The sequence below is a fragment of the Cordyceps javanica genome, chromosome 4, assembly GCF_051103115.1.
Source record: "Cordyceps javanica chromosome 4, complete sequence".
NCBI classification, from domain to species: Eukaryota; Fungi; Ascomycota; class Sordariomycetes; order Hypocreales; family Cordycipitaceae; genus Cordyceps; species Cordyceps javanica.
Window position 1 is genome coordinate 631,334 of NC_139298.1, and position 20,290 is coordinate 651,623.

Here is a 20,290-nt window from a genome sequence, read left to right on the forward strand (position 1 = left end):
GCGTCGTGACTCACCTTGAGCGTGATGCCGACATTATCCAATGATATGAGGCTGGTGGGAGTCGGGCTTGCCCGATTTGGTAGTAACGCCGGATCTTGTAGCCGAATGGCCGTGACGCGGCCACGCGCAAGCCATTTAAGCTTAAGGAGAGCAATAAAGAATTAAAACTTGATTTATGTAGGTGGTCTACGCAATGGATTATGCGAATAATTCTGAGGCCTGCGTACTGCGCGTTGCGTATATCGGTGTTAATTGCGTGTCGTCAAGTCCCAGAGACTATCCACAGTCACCTTGTCTATCCACCCATCTCCCGGTGTCCCCTCTTGCAATAAAAATTGGACATGCTTCTTCTCCCCCGGGACCAGCACAAACAGATTGTCGTCGAAAAAGCCCAAGACCTCCTCTGGGTGCGTCAGCCACGTGTAGAGGGATACGGCCTTTGTTGCTTCGATCACGAAACCACCAGTGGAGTTGACTCGGGACAGCTTGAGCCCCGGATCTGCAAACTTGGCGTCTTTGGGCCACACTGGCAAGAAGTGATCGCGGTGTGTAAACCGGGTGGTTGACTTGTCATTGGGAAGATGACCCTCTGCTTGGAGGGACATGAGCAGAATTGCATTGTTCTGGTCTGGCAGTCTGACATTGGCAATATTTGTCTTCAAAACATTGGTGCTGTTGATGGCAGGGACGGTAAAGTTGACCATCTTGGGCATACCCGCGTTGTCGACAAGAGATTTTCCTTCGAGCTCGATCCAGCTGAGCGACAAACTTCCTGACACAGATTCCCACAAGTCTGAAGTTACCCAAAATTCCAAGTCACCGGATGCACGGTCGAAAAATGGTGCAGCAATGACATTCTTGTAGACGTGCCTGGCCATGTAGGGCAGAGCCTTCCAGCGACCACTGTATTCGAGCGCAGCCCATGTAGGTGCCTGCCAGATGTCGTTGAGTTGCCAATACAAAGATCCCATCTGGCGTTCCGGCATGGCGCTTCCACGTCGGTAAAATTGAATCTGCGACTTGTAAAAGTCGGCTTGAAAAAGCTGTGTAGCATGGCACCAAGCACCAAAGTTGGCCACCGAATCATCCTTGCTCGGAGACGGGTAGTATCTCTCGACAGCAAGGGTCATCTCAGCCAATCCCATGGCACCTTTGGTGTAGTTCGTTTGCAAGCCGCCTGGCGGATAGTGATGATTCCGAAGCGTGATGACAGAGGAGTTGAAGTGCAAGTCTTCAGGATCCAGCGCTTCTTTCCAAGTTGCCAGGCTTGGCATGCTGGTGAAGCCAAACTCAACAGCGAAGCGACCGACGGGATACCGATGGTAATCAAAAGACACAGCACTTTCATAATTGTAATAGTCGGTGTTACTGTAAAGATCACCTTCAGTTTTGTTGTTGTAGCGTTCAACCATCGGCACTGGCAGAGAAAAGTCAATCTTTGTCCAGCCATTGTTCGCGCTGCTTGGCGTATACGAGATGGAGCGACTGTTCTCGGCGAGAATGATAAACATGACTGTGATGAACAAGTGCTCATATTGGCCCAAATAATATGGGTAATGGTCTGGGTCGACTGCCTGCGCCTGTGGCAGAAGCAAATTCTCGAACTCGTTTCCGCCCGCCCAGCAGGCCAGAGACGGATGATGATTGATGCGGCGAACGTTGTAAGAAATTTCGTCGCTGACACTCTGCACAAAATCAGGATAATCGGGATACAGGCTGTCGCTAAACTCGAATTCGCTCCAGAGTAAGATGCCTCTCTCATCGGCAAGGTCATAAATGAAATCTGGCAGATAGGCGCCAGATGACCAGATTCGTAGCATGTTGAAATTTTGCGCCTCGACAGAGTCGAACATGCGCTTCATCCTTCCGGTTGTGACACGAGGCCAGAAGGCATCTGGGGGGATCATATTGGCGCCTTTGGCATAGAATTCGTGACCATTGATTTGAAAGTGCCAGTTGTTACCAGGTTGGTAACCACGGGCAATTTGCTCATCCGTCACATTGCCGGTGCTGAGAAATATGGTTCTGAAACCAACTCTTCTTCGAGACACCAAAGCAGGCTCCCCAGTACCGTTAGCAGAGACTGACACGGTAATCGAATACAGCGGCTGCTTGCCCATGCCACTGGGCCACCAGAGCTGGGGCTTGTCAGCGTCGATGATGGCCGAGCCCGTGATTGTGGAATTGGATCTAGTGACATTCTCCAACTTTCCAGAGTACAGAATCTTGGAATCATCATCGGCATCTGTGATAACGGCATGCATGGAGTGATGCTTGGGCAAACTGCCAACGAAGTCGAGGCTGGCATTGACCACCCAAGGTTGGCCCTGGTCCGCGGCAAAGTTGTTCAACTGACCCTTGCGGTAGATGTCGACGTTGGTGTTGAGAGAATGTGCCTCTCCATCTTTGAGCTGAACAATTCGACCATCTCGCCAGGGGCCAGTCGGCACAAAAGCTGGACCCCAGTCCCAGCCAAAGTCTGACTGTTCTTTGCGAACCCATTGTCTATTGGGGTACTCGAAAGGATACACAACCTCGGGCGGCCAAGCTGAATTTTGTTAGCATACCCATTCAAAAATCGCAGATCCAGTGCATCCGTACTTTCAATACCACTGGCATTCAATTTATTAATGATGGTTGGTACAGCTCCAAAGTTGATGCTGAGCACTGGCTCGCTGTCGCAGTTGCTGAGCACTGATGTTACGTCGAAAGACCACTGTTTGAACTGATTATCTGTTGTCGCCACTATCTTGTCGCAAAGTTTGATCGTGCTGTACGTATCCAGGCCATCGAATATGAGCCAGGTGGACTGACTCTGATCCTGGCTCCTGCATGTCGTTAAGAGTAGCCCGATTCAGCCGCCGGGAGGGAGTGCTTACAATCCAGAAATCGGGTTGGAGGTATAGGTCCAATTTTGCGCAGAAATCCACCTCAGGTTCAAATCATTGAGGCCGTGATATCTGGTTGGGTTAGAGCATTTTTGACGAGATGATTGGCGCAACTTACGGGTCGTCTGATCTGTCAGTTAGCCACCTGAACCAGCCATGTTTGAGAGATTGTGTAATCGACTAACTAATAACTTTTGCATCGTAGAGGTCAAGATGGACATGGGACGGAAATTTCCCGGGCACCGTAATATTCCCATGCTCATTGGTAACAGTCCAAGTTTCCGCGCCCAAAGAGCGGACTGGGCTTGACTCTGCGGCACTCATCGCCAGCCCAGCGCAGCCCAGAAAAGCTACCGAGACTTTCATCTTGTCCGTGGTGTATAGTGTACGGTTTTATTGCTTGCAAGTTAGTTTGTGTCTGGATGGCATGCCGGGTTATATACTGTTTCCGGAGGTATTAATTCCCGCCTACCGACGGGTCCGGTTGATAGGCAGTGCTAGTACCGAGCATTACTCCCAAGCTCAACGCTGGTAATGATGACAGGATGATATATCACCCCACACGGGTTGGGGCGGGGTTTGAAGCCGGTAGGCAAGCCGTCATGTTACTGTCTTGCCTAACCTCAAGTGCAGTGTTACATCGCAGCTGCTACTTAGGTCGTTGGGGTGGGCCGGGTGATTTTAGCCATCGGCAGTTTCTGAACAAAGGTCCCAAGAATATCAATTGAGACATACTCGGCGATTTTTCAAGGACTTGCTACTGAAGCCTAGGATAGATTAAGCTGTAGTGGTCAAGGATTGAGTGGCGTCGTCTTATCGAACATTTCTTGGCACTTTACGCCGGTTGAGAACTCACGTTAGGGACACTGGAGACCTACTAGGAGGCTGGGCTCTACTCATGAGTGATTGATGTCGAGCATGGTTACGATTACTAGTAAGGGTCTCTCTACAGGCAGAGTAGTAGATAAAGGTTCTAGGTAGAGTTTTCTCTTACTATATTAGTACTTAATACTAATATCGTCTATAAAACGGGGCTTATTACGTACATCAGCTTTCGACAAAAAGTCATAATTGTTGGTCGCCGTGACTGGCCTACCAACCTTTTTTTCCCCTCCCTACAACTCAGCATCCCCTCCACCTTCTACTGCAAAAGAGATCCCGCCGGGGATAGAGGGAGGATACGGATCTTGGTGATGATCGTCTACACCCCGGGCATTATCGCCCGGGGGATACGTTGACCGCCCCGGATCAACGCGGACGCGCCATCCGGCCATGTCGAATGTACGCTTCATAGTCTGGACGAGCATGAGGTCGTCGCCCTTGGCGCCGATGACGCCAGCGGAAAAGGGGACGTAGGCATCTTTGTCACCGTCTATGGCAATTTGAGCGACTGCAGAGAAAGCTAGTTTTAGCGCACCCTATTTTTGTAGCTGCAAAGTGTAAATGGGGTAGGACGACGTACAAGGTGCCGACATTTGCGGCGCACCGAGAACGGGTGCAAGGATGTCGGGATGGAGACTGTTGCTTGAGCCAGATTTTCTGCTGATTGTTAGACGTCTCTTTGCCTAGTTCGAGGTAACGCCGTCTTACATGGAGTTTTGACCAAGAACCGGAATGAGGATAGCAGCCTTGTCGGAAGCATCAGCAGTAGTAGGAGCAACGTTCTTGGCAAACCATGCAGAAAAAAGCTCGAGCTTTTTCGCCGCTGCCTTGCCGTCTGTCTTTGCTCCAATAGACCTGATAATATGAGCCAAGTCATCCAGTCAACATTGCGTAGGTGACACGTACCACTTCTCTGCCACATTGGGTTCCGTGTATGGCTCCTGTCCAAACTTGCTTTCAAAGGCAGACCGAAACTCGTCATAATTGTGGTAAAAGTCGTAATCAAATGTATCGTAGGTGGCCTTTTTTTTTAATTATGTCAGATCACCCTCAGTCACAAACAGTTCGCTTCACTCACGTTGCCCAGATAATCGTTCAGGGTCTGGCCGCGCGCCTCCTTGGGCGGGTTCTTGGCCCAAGTCTCCGCTAGGCTAATCTTGTTTGCCTTGACGTTCAGGATCTTCTCCCAGGCAGCGACGAACTCGTCCATAAGTAAATTCTGCTTATCAGAGAGGAGCGAGGAAAAGTCGGTGGGATAGATGATGCGCTTGGGTCGTGCAGTTGCTTTCCACGAGAGCTTGAACGAAGGAGCAGTCAGATGCACGAGATCTTCAAGACTGCGGCTAAACAGTCCGGTGGACTGAAATTTCCTGCAGATGTGATTAGAACGGCACATTCTTCAAGGTTCACATATACACCCACGGAGAGCTGGTTCGGACACCTTTCTGGGAGGCTGTGTCGGCCGTTGCGCGCAGCGTAAATAGACCGTATGCGGCGCCTTGAGGAACCGCCCCGTCAAGTGCTTTGCCAAGTCAGTATCAGAGAGTTTCGAGATGTTTGTAGCCGAGCTGTTCGTCTCACCTCCTTGACCGATGGAATTATCTAGCCAGGTGTAGTTGCTGAGAGCAGAGCCGGCGCCGGCGGCCGCTCCGCCGACAGGCTGCTTGCCGTCGCCGCGAGGGTTGATTGGCGCTGTGACGTCTACCCACGACGTGCCCGCGGCGAATTGTCCATCCTTTGTCTTGCCTACGATGATGGCGCCCTCATCCAACAGCAGCTGCACGTATGCGGCGTGCTTGGATACGCCATCTGGATGGAGTGACGTCCAATTTTGGCTGGACAGGGTGGTTGGCAGGCCTCCTAGGTCAAAGTCCTCCGGTACACTGTAGCGCAGACCAGAGAGCGGCTTCTTGATGGACGGGCCGGGAAAGTATAGTCGCGACGGCACAGCAATGGGCCGGTAAGTTCCGTTTGTGAGCGCGTCGCCAAGATCAAGAAATCTATATAATCAGCCAATTGTCTCGGATGATGAGCTCCTGGGCGGGAGAGGGACGGGAGGGTTATCGTACTTGTCGAATGTATCATGCTTCTCAGACACGATGCCCGCCGAAAAGGCACCCAGCTCGTCTTCATATATTCTGTAGGCCTGGTGCAGTTCCTTGCCGTGTAGGATATACGGGCCAGTAGGGAGGTCGGAGAAGGGCGACGACCTGGGGGCGTCGTCTGGGGTCCCAGTGACCTGCACGGTGTAGGTCTGCTTGCCGGCCACAGCTGCCCGTCTGTCGCTCGTACTTTGCTTTGTTTCGTTGGCACCCGGTTTCTCTACCAAGGCAAAGGCAAATTCGCTAGAGTAGACATCGTCAAAGAGTTCTAGTCCCTTGAGAAAGTCATCCAGGTTCGGGCTGTTGAGTTCCTCGGTGCTGATGAGCGTGACGGGGAGAACGGCATCAGGTTTGATGTCCTCTTGAATCATCCCCTGCGTGAGAAGAAGAGATAATTAGCACTGATTTGCCGCGAGGGTATTGAATCAATCCGTCAATGGCCATGGGAGACGCTGCATACCAAGATCTCGGGGTGTAGGAGGTAATTGACCCCTGCAATCGCGGCAGTAAAGAGCGGCTTCATGTCGAGAGGATGTCGTTGACGCGTCAGCAGCGGCGGCGGTCAGTGGGCAGCAACTCGAGCGCAAGCTGCAGATGAAGATGAGAGAGTGAGGTGAGACAGGAGAGGGGAGATTCAACCCAGAACTACTGTTCGACAACCTGGGCCCAAAGCTACACTAGCCATGCGCAATGTCCGAGATGGCGCAGATGGGCCGCTGAGTTGATGATGCACTAACCGTCATCCTGCAGGTACGACAGTGGAGAGCAATCTGTGGCGCAAGAGCACAAAATGCATCTCGGAGAGCAGGGAAATTAATTTTAGTCATGAAAATCGCGCCTATTTCTCTGATGAAGAATTTACGGTTGAAACACTGGTTCAGTATTTCGGAATTGATCAGAATCGTAATTCATGATCGTGAACAGGGAGAATGCTAGTGTTGGGCCAGCCGCCCTATTCTTCTTTCTCACTTGTCATTTTCAAGGACATGCATATGAGGCTGGATGAAATTTCGTGCGCTTATCTCGTTCAAATGAGTTGCATTATTCTTTCCTCTCTCAGAAGGCCGAATAAGTCCATCGTGGGGGTAGGATAGGGCTGCTTTAGCAGTGAAGCGTATTTGCGCGGCTGTATGATGCTTAAACAAGACTTTGACCAAAACCAAGAGTTCCCCTATTGGGCTTCTACGGCTAATAAAATGCTAATAAAAGGCCGAACAGAGTTCCGACAAAGACGACAGCTTATCGTTGCGTCTGTAATTGGCACGGTTTTGTCTGGCCACTGTAAGTGACCGAGTGAGATCTGGTGTTCAAGTAGGCCACTGACTGCTGTGACTGTTGTGAAAGATGGCAGTGATGGTCACCGCGGTTCTCATATGTTTTTGCGAATTATTGTTTGAAGAAAAGGGACTTTAGTATTTCTCGCCTTATCTCGTCCTAGGGAATGGAATAAGTATAAAGATGCAGACTGCCGTGGCAGACACCAGTCGACTTCTACGAGACCGCATGCTAAAAAAATTTACTCCTTGCAGAGAAGCTAGATTGTTTTTTTTCTTCTTTTTTTTTTAGAATGAGAAGCAGAACTAGTAGATTTTTCTCTAATACATTCTACATCTCTGTTACAGGGCATGAAAGTTGATTCATATACCTAGTGTTGGCAACCCACAACTTCACCAGTGGCTATCGATAGCGGCTGCAGAAAAAAAAAGTTGTAGACCGACATTCCCCCACCATCGCAACGGCACAGAAGCAGATTCTTTTGCCCAGAGCACCATTCCACACGGATTACATCTTCAGAATGGCCAAGGCAAAATGTACGTACATTGATTCAACCGCCCTCCCCGCCCTGCCCATCCCATGACGCCAGCAGCAGCAGCAGCAGCAGCAGCATAAGCTAATATCCTTCCTTTTCCTCACCCCGCAGCACAACCCTCGAAGCGGTCCCGCGCCGCCCGCCGCGCGACCTCGCCCAGCATCGACACGGACAGGTCGCTCAAGACGGCGCAGCCGCCGCCGCGCGGCAAGCCCACCGAGCGGCCGTCGGTGCTCGCCGTGCACCACTCGGCCGGCGTGCAGAAGAAGACGAGCCAGCGCAAGGCGCGCGTGTCGGCCAAGGCCCGGCGCCGCCGCGAAAAGGGCATGGAGATGGCCGAGGCCGTCATGGAGCGCACCTCGAGCAAGGTCCAGCGCAGCCTGCACCGCCAGCGCGCCGTGGACAGCAGACGCAAGGCGTGGGACGCCATCAACAAGGACGTGAACGGCGCCGACGACGACGACGAGCAAGAGGAGGAAACGGAGGATGAGGAGATGGGGGTCGCGGCGGCGGCGGCGGCGGCACAGAACAAGGCGGCCAAGGGCAGAAAGGGCAACAAGGCGGGCGAAAGCAAGGACGAGGAGGGCTGGGAGACGGATGACAATGAAGAGGCACAGCCGATAGAGCAAGTGGTGGCTGACGATGGCCTGGACGAGATTATGTGAAGAACAAAAACGGCGGCATACATGCTGATTTGCGTGCTTCGTTATGACATTGGCGTTTGGGGGATTCTCAAGGTTTTTGACACACACAAAAAGAAGGAGCAAACCTTTTATATGTTTTTCTATACATGATGGTATATTTGACATGATTCTATACACTGTGCCGTCACTTCAGCACACCACAGACAAGACAAAACAAGAATTTACACTTCCCAACGCTCCAGCCGTGATGAATGACACCACCACAACCACCACCACCACGCTCCCTCTTCTTCCCCCTTGCTGCCGTTTCTACTTCTTGACCACGCCCTCGAGGACGAGCCTCATCGTCCTCCCCAGCTCGCCCTTGGCGGGGCCGACCTCGCGCGCGCCCAGCTCGCGCGTCTCCCTCTCGATGCGCTTCAGCAGCGCGCGCATCGTCTCGTCGTCGACCTTTTTGCCGCCCCTCTTGCTGCCGAGCACGAGCTGCACCTTCATGCCCCTGGCCAGGAACCCGCCCAGCTGCCGCAGCTTGGTCTGCAGGTCGTGCTCGCTAATGGCCCACGTCAGCTCCATCTCCTTGGTCTTTGGCTTGGCGGCCGCCTTTTGCCGCTCCTTGCGCTCCTTGTCCCGGAGGAAGGCGTCGAGCTTGTTGACAATCTCGCACAGGGCAAACTGCTCCTCCTGCGTGACCGGCCCGACGGCGGCGGCGGCAGCATCACCACCACCGCTACCGTCCTCGGGGGTCGCCGCCGTCGCCGCCGCCTTGCTGCCCTTGCGCAGCGGCGCGCCCTTGGGCACGTACGGCCGGATCATGCGCAGCGACTCCGTCTGATCGTCGAGCTTGCTCATGACGTACTTTGTCGACAGCGGGCCGGCGATGGAGCCGTTCTCGAGCACCATGATCTTGGGGTCCGTGATCTCGTAGTCCTGCGGCATGCGGTCCTTTTGCGACCGCTCAATGTCCTGCGCGGTCGTGTACAGCGGGCTGAAGCCCCGGTCGTCCTTGGCGGCGGCTACGGCGTCGCTCGAGTCGACGGAGCGGTGTCCACGAGCGCCGCGCCGCGACGGAGGCGCCGCCGTCGCCGCCGCGGCGTACGTGCGTACCTGGCGGCTCGGGTCGGCGTGCAGCACGTGGGCCGTCGCGAGGCGTCGTCCGGTCGGCGCCGCGGGCGTGCCGAGGGAAAAGACTCTCTGCAAGGCAGCCCGAGAGTTGAATAGACATCGGGGGTTGCTGAGTGCGGCCATTGTCGATGGTTGGCAGCCGATAATCGAAAAAATCTCCGCAATTGACAGGGTATCTCGAGCAACCTGGAAGTGGAGGAGAGGAGGGAGGTCTGTTGAGCTTGGGCTAGCTCTGAGAGCTGTGACCGTCCTCCACCTGTGGGCCCACAATTTGACCTCAAACCAGGACCGCGACCATGACCACCGAAGATCTCATACATCCAAAACCAATCTCATTGTGAGCCAGTTGCCTCTCCAGGTCCTTCCCACGACGCGCCAACCATAATGAGCCCATCAACACCCTCATAACACCCCTTCCATTTTCCAAAAGAAAAAAAGAATAAAAAGAACAACCTTGTCCCTGCGTTTTCCTGCTTCCAGGAGAGGGCCGCCGCCGCCATGTCGTTTCGCTTCTGGAAGTCTCGCTTCTTCCAGCGGCCCAGCGTGCGCCTCAGCATCCGCATGAGCAAGGCGTGGTTCGCCTGGCACATGTTCGTGACGCACGTCTTCGAGGTCGGCCCGGCCGACGGGCCCTCGATGCTGCCGACCTTTTCCACCTACGGCGACTGGATCGGCACCGACAAGCGCTACCGACTGGGCCGCGGCGTGCGCGTCGGCGACCTCGTCCTGTACCAGATGCCCTTTGCCGCCCACGACATGGGCGTCAAGCGTGTCATCGGGCTGCCCGGCGACTACGTCTCGATGGGGACGCCGGGCCAGAAGGGGGAAGAGAACATGATGCAGGTATGGCTTTCTATTCTCAAGAGTCGTGGCTTCAAAGGAGGCTCTATCGGAATCACCGCTGACTCCTCAACAGGTTCCAGACGGCCACTGCTGGATCATGGGCGACAATCTAGTGGCATCGCGAGATTCAAGAACGTTTGGTCCACTACCCCTTGCCCTCATACAGGGCAAGGTTGTAGCCAAAGTATTGCCATGGAATGAACGTCAATGGTTTGAGAACCCGCTGGAACGGGTCGCACAATAGTCACAGCATTTCCGCATGTATTACAACTGTAAAATAGTCACATAGAAACGAAGGCGGCGTATCAGGGTAACATCGCATTGTATAATTACACCATCCTTGAACTTTGCCCTCGCAGACTTGACGGGCTCGTAAAATCGAAATTATAAAATGCCGGGCTAGCAGCAATAATGCGCTGCATATGCTTTGTACAAGATGAATAGGAGAAAAAAAAAAAGGTCGAACTGAGACTGTAAAGGCTCAAAACCTCTGCCTGCCACTGAAACTCAGCAGTGGCTCGCAGGGCGCCAGCATAAGCCACCAACCAGACAGAAAACTCCGGGTACAGAAAATGAAAAGAAAAAAAGCTAGCTTCGAGCATGGGCAAAGGTATCTACTTTGCTCCACCAATTGCGTCTCAACCTCGAAGACGCATACAACACCGATGTGCGTCTTACAGACCGCAGTTTTGTCGCGGTTGGGTTCCATCGTCTATTAACCTTCAATATGAGCCTTGGACATGCTCTGTCCAAGAAGTTCCAGGCAACGCTGCGCTAGGTTCACGACTTCACCTTCGTCCTCTTCTTCAAGCTCAGGCTCAGTGTCGATTTGACGGTTCGCAATGTTTCTGATGTGCTCGATGATATCATTGGCCTTACCAATGAGACCGATCAGAGTCTTGTCTTCCGATTCGAATAGCTGAAGCAATGTCCAGACAGCAATGTGTTGGAAGGTAGCATCGCCGGACTGAAGGAAGCGGCACAAGTAGCCGTGAATGCCGCCGTTAGGTTCGGTCCAGTTTTGGACAAAGATGGAGTAATCGCCAACTAGCAACAGATTAGCACAGATTGCGGGATGTGTAAAGAGTGATGCATACCTTTGGAGGAGAGATTGCCAAGGGCAGCAGCGCTGTTGCCCTGGACTTCGATGCTTGGCGAGTGCGTCAAAGGGATCAGAATGTCGCAGACGCCAAGATTCAGCAGGTGAGACTTCAGGTCGTCACTGAGAGCCAGCACAGCAATAGCAGCAGTCATCTCGGATTGGACAGTGACAGGAACATCAAGTACTAGCTGCTTGCATTTTTGCACGGCACCAGCATCCAAAACTAGGGCCTTGTTTCTGTCGGAGCTGGCCGCCAGGTTTCGGAGGGTCGAGATGGCATGACATTGAATTTCTTCATTCTCAGTAGAGCCAAGCAAGTCGACAAGAGGCTTGAGGAAATTGGCTTCGATGATAGGAGACTCGTTCAATGGGTGAATGGATATGTTGCGAATACAAGCGACGGCAGAGAGAATCAGTGGAAGATATGAAGATTGAAGAAGTCGGTGCAGAGGCGCCAAACCGTTGGCTCGAACAATGTCGAGTTGGTACTTTTCATCGGAGGCCAGGTTTCGGAGAGCGAGGGCAGCTTGGCACTGAACCTTGGGGGATGATGACTCCATAAGAGCAACCAAGGCCTGCACAAGCTTGGCTTCCGACGACGCCAGTTTCCGTCGGTTGTTGGCGTCGACGGCAATGTTACTCAGGGCAGTGGTGCAGTAGTATTGGACGTCGACATCGGGAGAGGCGAGGAGCTGCACCAGAATAGGAATGGCACCAGCATTGACAAGTTGCTGGCGATTTTCGTCTAGCACAATGGTCAGTCAAGGTGGCCGGCGGTAAGCAGTGTTTGAGAACAGTCGTACCAGAATGTGTCATGTTGAGGAGAGCACCGGTAGCGTTGCGCTGAACGCGCATGTCTCTCGACTTGGCAAGCCTGGTGAGCGGGCCTAGAGCACCAGAACGCGCAATTTTGGCCTTGTTATCCTCGTGGGTAGCGAGATTTGTAATGCATCCGACAGCGTTGCACTGGACCTCGACATTTGGCGACAGCATTTGCCTGATCAGGGGGGTAAGGCCACCGAGTTGGACGATGAGGACCTTGTTTTCAGCTGCATCTATGGTTAACAGGAGATTGCGGTCGTGGGGATCTAGCGCAGAGTCAGAGCGTACTATTAACAGCCAGGTTACCGAGTGCTGCACTGGCGGCTCGTTGAACCTCGACATCGGAGCTTTGCAAAAGGAATAGGATGGGTTCGAGGGTGTCACGATCGACCTCGCGAACATCTAAAGGTTCTGTTAAGTAAATGCGTGGTATGAGTAGATGTGGAAGACAGGCATACCACGCTCGGTGATTTCGGCAAAGGTCAAACTCGCGCTGCGCTGAAGATCTATGTTTTCGGAAAAGACCAGTGTGCTGAGTGCTCGGAGGGGTTCGCCGGAGAAGAAATCAGTCTCGCCACGCTATTTTTGCATCGAGTTAGCGGGACAGGGCAGGTTAGGAAGGGCAGCAGCGTGCAGAGGAGGGCACTGACGTTTTCAAGAAACTGGAGAAGATCGGCGACAGCTTCACGTTCGCTGTCGGCGAGGACGGGCTCGTAGAGGCTATCTCGGGATCGGCCTGGGGATGCCGAGCGTCAGTAGGTGGGACACGGATGGCAGAAAACCAGCAACGGCAACGGACCTCCACAGCATGTTGAACTACAGATACCCATGGTTGGCGCGATGGCCGTGGCGGCGAAGAGTACGGGTTGTCGATGGCAAAGGTGCGGGCGCGGGATGGATTTGTTTTGTTGACGTTTTTGGTCTTCTGTCGGCGCTGGTGGAGAAGATCGCAGGGCAGGCGAGGAGAGAGGAAGCTCAGCAAGCGTCAGCGAAGCTTGGGTAGGTACCTTGGTAGCACGGCGTCTCGTTCCTGCTGCGCTGGGAGGCGAGGCAGCTGTGCACACGGCGTCGGAAGCCAGGCCGGGGCAAGATGGGTAAGGAGGAGAGACGGCCCGGGTGTGGGGTGGTTGATGAAAGGGACAAAGGGCAATAAGACGAGGTGACGACGTGATGGAAAATGAGCCCGTCTACCTTGGTCGCTAACTAGCTGGCGCGGCACGGATAACTAGAGGAGGTGGAGAGAGGAGTCGGTTGTAGAGGCGACGGGTCTACCGCCGGTGAGGGAGTGAGCAACCCTGTAGATTAGTACCTAGGCACCTAAGTTAGGTAGTAGCTAGGCAGGTTAGTAGGTACCTACCTACTGTAGCAACGTAGGAACCTGGTCCTGCAGCCAGTAATGTACCTATCCGTGTAATCAATACAAAATCGCTGGGGCGTTGCTTAGCGTGAGGCCCCGCCCAAACAGGGTCCACCGGCATCTACTAGACATCGCTAATGGGTTGATAGTGGCGTTGAGGGTCACCACAGGGAAGAAACTACTTACCTATAGTTACCATACCTACGCACTGTCCTTGAAACCAGCATACGTTTTCTCGATTTTCTGAAACTTTCTTCAAGATTTTGGGTTCCTGGTCTTTAGAATAGCTCGATTTTATCAATATTTTTCACCTTATTCGTATACCCTTCCTTTTATAAATTCCTGATTCTTGAGTGTTTCACAGTTTTCCTTTTGTGAATTCTCCAAATTTTCATCCCTCAATACGAATTATCTCTGAGCAAAATATATTTAGGCGTATTAAAGAAACTACTATATATACATATATATATGTATGTATGTATGTATGTATGTATGTATGTATTTCCACTAGTCAAGATGATTGCCCAAGCCAATCCATCCAAGTGAACTGTCGATTCATTCAAATAAGCAGTCGAATCTTCCAAGTGACAGAGGTCTGCAAGAACAAAGGCGGTTCTTTATTTCCACGACGCACAATGGTTATTTAGTCTCGATTTACTACTGCAGTGCTATCCTTTGAGATGCGCCATCTGCATATTTAGATTTCTGAAGCGCAGTACCAGGCGCAGCGCAGTCAAGAGATCAAGTGACCTTCAAGCTCCCGTCTTTGTCCGAAGGCTGTGCAACGGGCCATTCACGGACTGGTAAGCTCTCTCAGACAACGCTACCCCCAACATGCATGGGATCGAATGCTTGGAATAAGACTGAGCGCATTTACATGTCCTCTCGGAGATTTTTTGGGTCCGCTAATGATCTTGCCGCTGCAAGTCGCACACGGCGCCTGTGCGTTGGGAAGAAACAAAGTCTCGACAGTGTCGCTGAGGAGTAGAGACACACATGCATAGCCCTGGCGACTTGTTTCACCCAAGTTTGCTTCGTCGAATCTAGTCTTCGTCCGAGTCCAGAAAAGCAGCCAGCGCGTCGTCTGACAGTTCGGACTCGGACGCCGAGAATTCTTCAGGAAATCTCCCATCCTGGTCCCAAGCTGCATTATCATCCAGTATCATAGTCTTGCCAGTAAGCACATCAAGACTTCGGATCTCTATCGTCGGAAGCAAGTGAGTCAGTATCCTCAGCGTCTTCGGCGTCGCCATTCGAGGTACAAGGCTTTCGGCCTGTTTTTGTAGGTCTGCTTTCAGTTGAAGTAATCCGCCACCATTGGAACCACACCGTTGAGCGTGGCTGGCTGATGTTTTCCAGGGAAGGTTTGTGGCCAGACTCAGGTTAACAACACATTTATGTAGACGTAGCCCGGAACTGTGACTCCGGGGCTTCAATGCACAGGGGCATATAGTGCGGGTTCGTAGTTGAAGTTCTTGAAGATTGCCAAGAAGAAGTCCAATGGTTGGGCAGAGCTGACAGCCAGTCTCTCGATATCCATCTGGGTTCCAAAAGCCGACCAGTAGATCCAACACCAAAACGGAAAGATTGTCTACTGCGAGGAGCGATCGAATTGTGGGCAAGGAAAGATAGTCCTCTTGACTACCAAGTGGACCAAGCGGGAAAGACCAGGCTTGAATATGTAAAGTATATAGTTTGCGCGATCTCTGTGTCAGCGTAGCAAGCTGGGTGAGGTCATGATCCAGAGCATATCGGTCAGCCAGGCCGCCTTCCTGAGAAGCCTCAGCTTGAATCATTCTCGAATCTTCATTGTGCGAGGTTGACCGGTTCCCTCCAAGATAAAGACCCAATATTTGGCAGCTGCCTATGAGTGCCGATGGCGGCTCAAAAATCCCAGCGCGGACCAGGTGCTTCAGGGAGTCGACCGTGAGGATGACTCGCCTCAGACACTCAGCAAGAGCAAATTCGTACCATCGTTTGCAGATAGTCAGGCGCTTGATATCCTCCTGAAAGAAACCTGATCCGATCTGTTTGAAGATCAGTCCAAGGGTCTCGGGTGGCAGTTGCAGAAGTAACATTTCAAAGGCTACGACGGTATGGTCCAAAGAAAGCTTGGCCAACAAAGCGGCAACCTTTTCTTACAGATTATCTGTACTTCATTTACTGGCAGACTCTAGGCGTGTTTAATCCTTCTTATTAGTCAGCCCCCCCCCTCTCTCAAAGGATTCTCCCGGAGCCAATCCCAGCACGGTATTCTGGTTCCTGTAGCACGCGAGGCTAGAACTAGCTGCTCCAAGTGTCCACCGAATAACGTCGGCCACCCACTTGCGGGCCACACCCACTTCCGGGCCGCCCTTTTACACCAAAATACGTGTTTTTTAGCATCAAATAATAGAATAGTCATAGGGGTTAAAAATATAAAATAATTCTTCATATATTATTTCGAAGAATCTCTTTTTAATAATACTTAGTTTTACTTTATCTTTAAAATCTATATAATATAAATAATTAAAGGAAAACTAAGAAAACTCTTCTCTAGTAAATTCTATAGAAATTTTACTTTTTCTTCTTTTAAGAATATTTTTTTAGTATTAAGTAATAAAAGTATACTTTAAATATAGAAAAACTCTTAATAATTTTATAGATCTAAGTTCTAAATTATAGGACTCTAGAAAATATAGAATAATATTTTTTAATTAGGTAAAGTTTCTTCCTTACTAAATTTTCCCCACTTTTAATATTTTTAGAATAACTAATTAGAAACTTATAGAAAAGAGTTTATCTCTGGAATATAAGTACTTTATTATATTATTAATTTACTATTAAAAATTTAGACTATAGATAAATTTACTTAAATTCTAAGAATTAGAAATAAAGTATTAAGGTTTATTAGTATTTTACTAGTAAACCTTAATATTTTTTAAAAATTTCTTAAAAGAATTATAAGAATTTAGGAAAATTAACTAGAGTTATATAACTTAAAATATAGCTTTTTAACTATACTATAGTAATTTACTATATTATATTATATTTTTAAGCCTTAGTGTTATTCTATTATTTGATGCTAAAAAACGCGTATTTTGGTGTAAAAGGGCGGCCCGGAAGTGGGAGTGGCCCGCAAGTGGGTGGCCGACGTTATATTCAAGCGAGTTTGTTATACTATTACTTCCTAATCGAAGAATTTGCTGATCACGAAACGGCTACACAGTTGCTAAGCGTTGGAAGTAACGGCATTGGGCCTTCTGACAGACTGTGCAGGCGGACGCAAAGTCACTTTATGTAAGAGACACCCAGCTGCCCAACAGGTCAAACAACAGGAAAATCGAGACGAGCAAGTAGTTTGGCTGGGGCTTGTATGGGCGAACGGGCGGCCAATCCTAGACCCTGTGCACTAACAAGCCGCCAGCAATCGATCTTATCTCACTGCTGGAACTAGGTAGTCATGTACTAGGCTGTCATCTCCATCTCACTAAGACGCAGACTATGCTGAGCGGGACTGAATGTATTGTTCCTGGTTGCGCGCTCCATTTTGGATATGCATTTGGACTCCCGATGTTGACTCGTGGAACACTAGATTGGCTATCCCGATGTCAATTGCACTCAAAGTGCACTCAAAAGTGTAGCACCCTATTTATTGAATACTATTACAAATCATCGGCGCCTTTTACGCACTTTGGCAAGGCGTACGTTTTTAGTTGATGGCGCGGTCTGCTGTTGAGCCACAGGAATCGCAAGTTGGTCAGGCAACGAGTGAGTCATAGTGAACTGCGGCCCTGCGTTGCAGGTTAACGAACACTGTTGTGAATATAAAATATGCTTGGGGAATAGTACACCTGCGAAGGAAAAGAGGGCTTTAGCTGGTTCTTTTTCTTCCCATTTTTTTGAGAAAAGAAAAAGGGGGGGGGGGGGGGGGGCTGGAAATCACGATGAATTTAATGATTACTTGATCGGAACCTATCAAACTCTATAGACCTATATCAAGTTATGGACTTGAAGTCTCAGCTATGATACTCTTGCAAAGGCAACATTCACTACCAAAGTGTAGAAAGGCAGCACAGCACGCACTAAAATGGAAAGGCAGGCGCCGCCTTACATGCTCACCTCTAGGCAACCACGAGCTACATCCATAAAACTTACCATAATATAGTAACGTGTTGGCTTTCTATTCTGCCTCTATAAATAGTCGTTGCTGCACCTGCTTTCTGGCTGTGATTTTTCTCTCCCACGCTCGGCCGCCCACGTGCTCTTATTCCCAGATTATCTTTCAAGAGCATCATGACAGTAGCCCAAAACAGCGACCACTGGCAAAGCCTAGCCAGTTTGTCTCCAACATCAGACACGTATAGACGGATACAATACCTGCTCTCCTCCGCTGATTTCGTACATCTCGAGGCACGATGTCTAGAGTCGCGGCAGAGGAATCAGCCATATTTGGCTCTAGATGTTGCGTGTACCATCAACAGAACGCACTTTGCTTCTGGCCATTACAATGTCGTCTTTGAGGTTGACTTCTCAGACAATGTTCGATGGGTTGCGCGAGTTCCGTACAGAGACTTTGACAACGGCGACAGAGAATCAATGCTCAGTGAGGTTGCAACCATGGCACTCATCAAAAACAACACTACCATCCCCATCCCTCGCGTCTTCGATTTTGAAGCGTCGGCAAACCAACCTTTCGGCTACCCATTCATATTGATGGAGCGCCTGCCGGGGCATCACGTTTCTAACGGATTGGCGAGGTCAGTACCTCAAGAGCACCATGCCAAGATAGCCAAACAGCTCGCGAATGTGTTTTCGGAGCTCCAGAATCTAACATTCAGCCGCATTGGGCGCATACTTTGCGGGGACAAGGCCGACGGGCGTGCTGAGGTGATTCCCATGGCCTGGCATTTCTCGCCCGGGCCGCTGGAAACGTCTCTTGAATATTTTTACAGCCAGAGACAGCATGAAAACCGTAAAATTATGGCCATGCACTCTGATGCAGACCCAAACTGGTTGACGGCATGTTGGGTGTTGAAATCGGCGCTGCCTTACATCGTCATCGAGGATCGAGTGCGAGGCCCTTTCCCGCTTTGTCATCTCGACTTGCACTATGGCAATATGCTGTTCGACGCCGATTACAATCTGACTGGCATCATTGATTGGAGCAATGCGCAGGCTGCGCCTCTCGAACAGCTGTCGGTCTGCCCAGAGTTGATCACGTTTCCGGCATTGTCCGAAGAGAAGAATCGACCCATTGTCGAGTTTAAGAACATGGTCCTGGAATCTTTGAAAGAAATGGAGAAGACGCAGGAAAAACGACCGCCTCTTGATGACCCCGAGCGAGACATGGAAGAGACAGAGCAGCAGACGCTTCTGTCCAGTTACATGGCTTCCAAAAGCGCCGTAATCACCCTTCGCCAGTACATGGCAACCGCACGAGGAAGTCTCTTTGCTGGAAAAGAAACAGCAAAGCTCATCTACGGTCAGACTGTGAGCTGGGAACAGCTGCGACAGGTATTCGGTACAATGCCGCTTGACTAGATGGTCAGTACAGCAAGCCAAAGACTAGAACATGGATAAAATTCTCATTCAATATTAATTTGATCAAATCGCAAAGTTTTGCATTCATATTCAGTATTACTTAATATATATATACATGTGCGTGTGTGTGTATCATAGCTTAACAAATCATCAAGTCGAGTCCTTTGCCATGCTCATCTTTGATGTAATCTGGTTTTAAATTTTTCCTTCCATCATGTTCAATTATCGTCATCTTTAATTTTGGTTTTATTCTACCACATCCAACAACCTCAGACAACTTCGAGACGCGCTCATATACCCTCCAAATTGCCTTTACCGAGATCATTGACCCAGCAGCCTCTCTCAATCACACCCCAACACGATCCTACCCGTATCTTGCTTCTGACTGCATCGTCCTCTATATCAGTAAACTATCGGCAACTCCACACTCTTTCGAGACTCAATCGACATCCCGGGGGCTCACAAGGGGTGCAATCGACATTGAACCGACCACCTTTCCGCCAGCGCGTCGTGATTTCATTCGGCGACTATCTACTAACCTATTCAGCCCGCCCGTGTAGTGCAGTCGCGCGCGCACTCCCTCGCCAGATAACCACTTTTCTGCCAACACGACAGCGCTTATTGACAAGCCAAACGTTGCCCAGACATCACCATCTTCATCGTCGCGTCGTGTACCACCTGTCCTGGTGCTCTGTTCCCTTGGCTCGTGTCTTACCAGCCGTTGCACTAGTTTGAGAACCTACCCCCCCCTCCCCCCTCCGCGCTCCCCCTTCGATACTGATGCCGCCATCGCTGCGTGTCATATCTGGACTTGCGCGTACTACAGTCTGTGCTGCCGCTGCAGAACGCCTGCTTTCGGTCGACCCAGGCATCCAAGGCTCTGGTTGATGTATGCACCACAAGCCTTCCGTGCCGCGTTGCATTTCTCGCATCGTCGTCTTTGTACCATGTGATGCTGCCTGGTGTGTCACCTGCACACCCATCACGGCAGTTCATCCTGACTGCGGCATGTGCAGTTCACTAAAAGCCCATTGTTTTGGTTGTCTCAAGCTTACAACTCCTCATTCCTCGCCATTCCTCATTCATTCTTCACAAACCGCCAACGCTTTCCCTGTCCAATTAGCGGCATACTTATTTGTCACTGCCATTACGTGGTACCCTACACCACTGGTGATTCACCTTGTGCCTCTACCTC

General features: G+C 50.8%; 7 protein-coding genes across 7 annotated transcripts; 3 read left to right on the plus strand and 4 right to left on the minus strand.

Annotated features, from left to right (window-relative positions):
* Positions 1 to 248: 248 nt before the first annotated feature.
* On the minus strand, positions 249 to 6,395 carry V2A60_006090 (beta-mannosidase; the record flags this gene model as incomplete). The annotated part of the gene is made up of 13 exons (XM_083257388.1): positions 249 to 2,548; positions 2,602 to 2,828; positions 2,880 to 2,960; positions 3,007 to 3,013; positions 4,027 to 4,278; positions 4,351 to 4,427; positions 4,479 to 4,625; positions 4,677 to 4,792; positions 4,849 to 5,140; positions 5,193 to 5,292; positions 5,352 to 5,770; positions 5,840 to 6,246; positions 6,333 to 6,395. 13 exons carry the CDS (start codon positions 6,393 to 6,395, stop codon positions 249 to 251), a joined length of 4,488 nt encoding a protein of 1,495 aa, XP_083113514.1.
* Positions 6,396 to 7,667: 1,272 nt separating this feature from the next.
* On the plus strand, positions 7,668 to 8,347 carry V2A60_006091 (Alb1-domain-containing protein; the record flags this gene model as incomplete). Its single annotated transcript, XM_083257389.1, has 2 exons — positions 7,668 to 7,683; positions 7,794 to 8,347. The coding sequence occupies 2 exons, from the start codon at positions 7,668 to 7,670 to the stop codon at positions 8,345 to 8,347; spliced, it is 570 nt and encodes a 189-aa protein (XP_083113515.1).
* A 288-nt stretch (positions 8,348 to 8,635) lies between these two features.
* Positions 8,636 to 9,571, minus strand: V2A60_006092 (uncharacterized protein; the record flags this gene model as incomplete). Its single annotated transcript, XM_083257390.1, has 1 exon — positions 8,636 to 9,571. One exon carries the CDS (start codon positions 9,569 to 9,571, stop codon positions 8,636 to 8,638), a length of 936 nt encoding a protein of 311 aa, XP_083113516.1.
* Positions 9,572 to 9,946: 375 nt separating this feature from the next.
* Positions 9,947 to 10,535, plus strand: V2A60_006093 (endopeptidase catalytic subunit IMP1; the record flags this gene model as incomplete). Its single annotated transcript, XM_083257391.1, has 2 exons — positions 9,947 to 10,291; positions 10,365 to 10,535. The coding sequence occupies 2 exons, from the start codon at positions 9,947 to 9,949 to the stop codon at positions 10,533 to 10,535; spliced, it is 516 nt and encodes a 171-aa protein (XP_083113517.1).
* Positions 10,536 to 11,006: 471 nt separating this feature from the next.
* On the minus strand, positions 11,007 to 13,045 carry V2A60_006094 (protein anchor VAC8; the record flags this gene model as incomplete). The annotated part of the gene is made up of 7 exons (XM_083257392.1): positions 11,007 to 11,338; positions 11,389 to 12,138; positions 12,197 to 12,442; positions 12,504 to 12,617; positions 12,674 to 12,794; positions 12,866 to 12,951; positions 13,015 to 13,045. The coding sequence occupies 7 exons, from the start codon at positions 13,043 to 13,045 to the stop codon at positions 11,007 to 11,009; spliced, it is 1,680 nt and encodes a 559-aa protein (XP_083113518.1).
* Positions 13,046 to 14,615: 1,570 nt separating this feature from the next.
* V2A60_006095 (uncharacterized protein) lies at positions 14,616 to 15,650 on the minus strand (the record flags this gene model as incomplete). The annotated part of the gene is made up of 2 exons (XM_083257393.1): positions 14,616 to 14,773; positions 15,218 to 15,650. 2 exons carry the CDS (start codon positions 15,648 to 15,650, stop codon positions 14,616 to 14,618), a joined length of 591 nt encoding a protein of 196 aa, XP_083113519.1.
* A 2,197-nt stretch (positions 15,651 to 17,847) lies between these two features.
* On the plus strand, positions 17,848 to 19,095 carry V2A60_006096 (phosphotransferase family protein; the record flags this gene model as incomplete). Its single annotated transcript, XM_083257394.1, has 1 exon — positions 17,848 to 19,095. The coding sequence occupies one exon, from the start codon at positions 17,848 to 17,850 to the stop codon at positions 19,093 to 19,095; it is 1,248 nt and encodes a 415-aa protein (XP_083113520.1).
* Between the last annotated feature and the right edge of the window lie 1,195 nt (positions 19,096 to 20,290).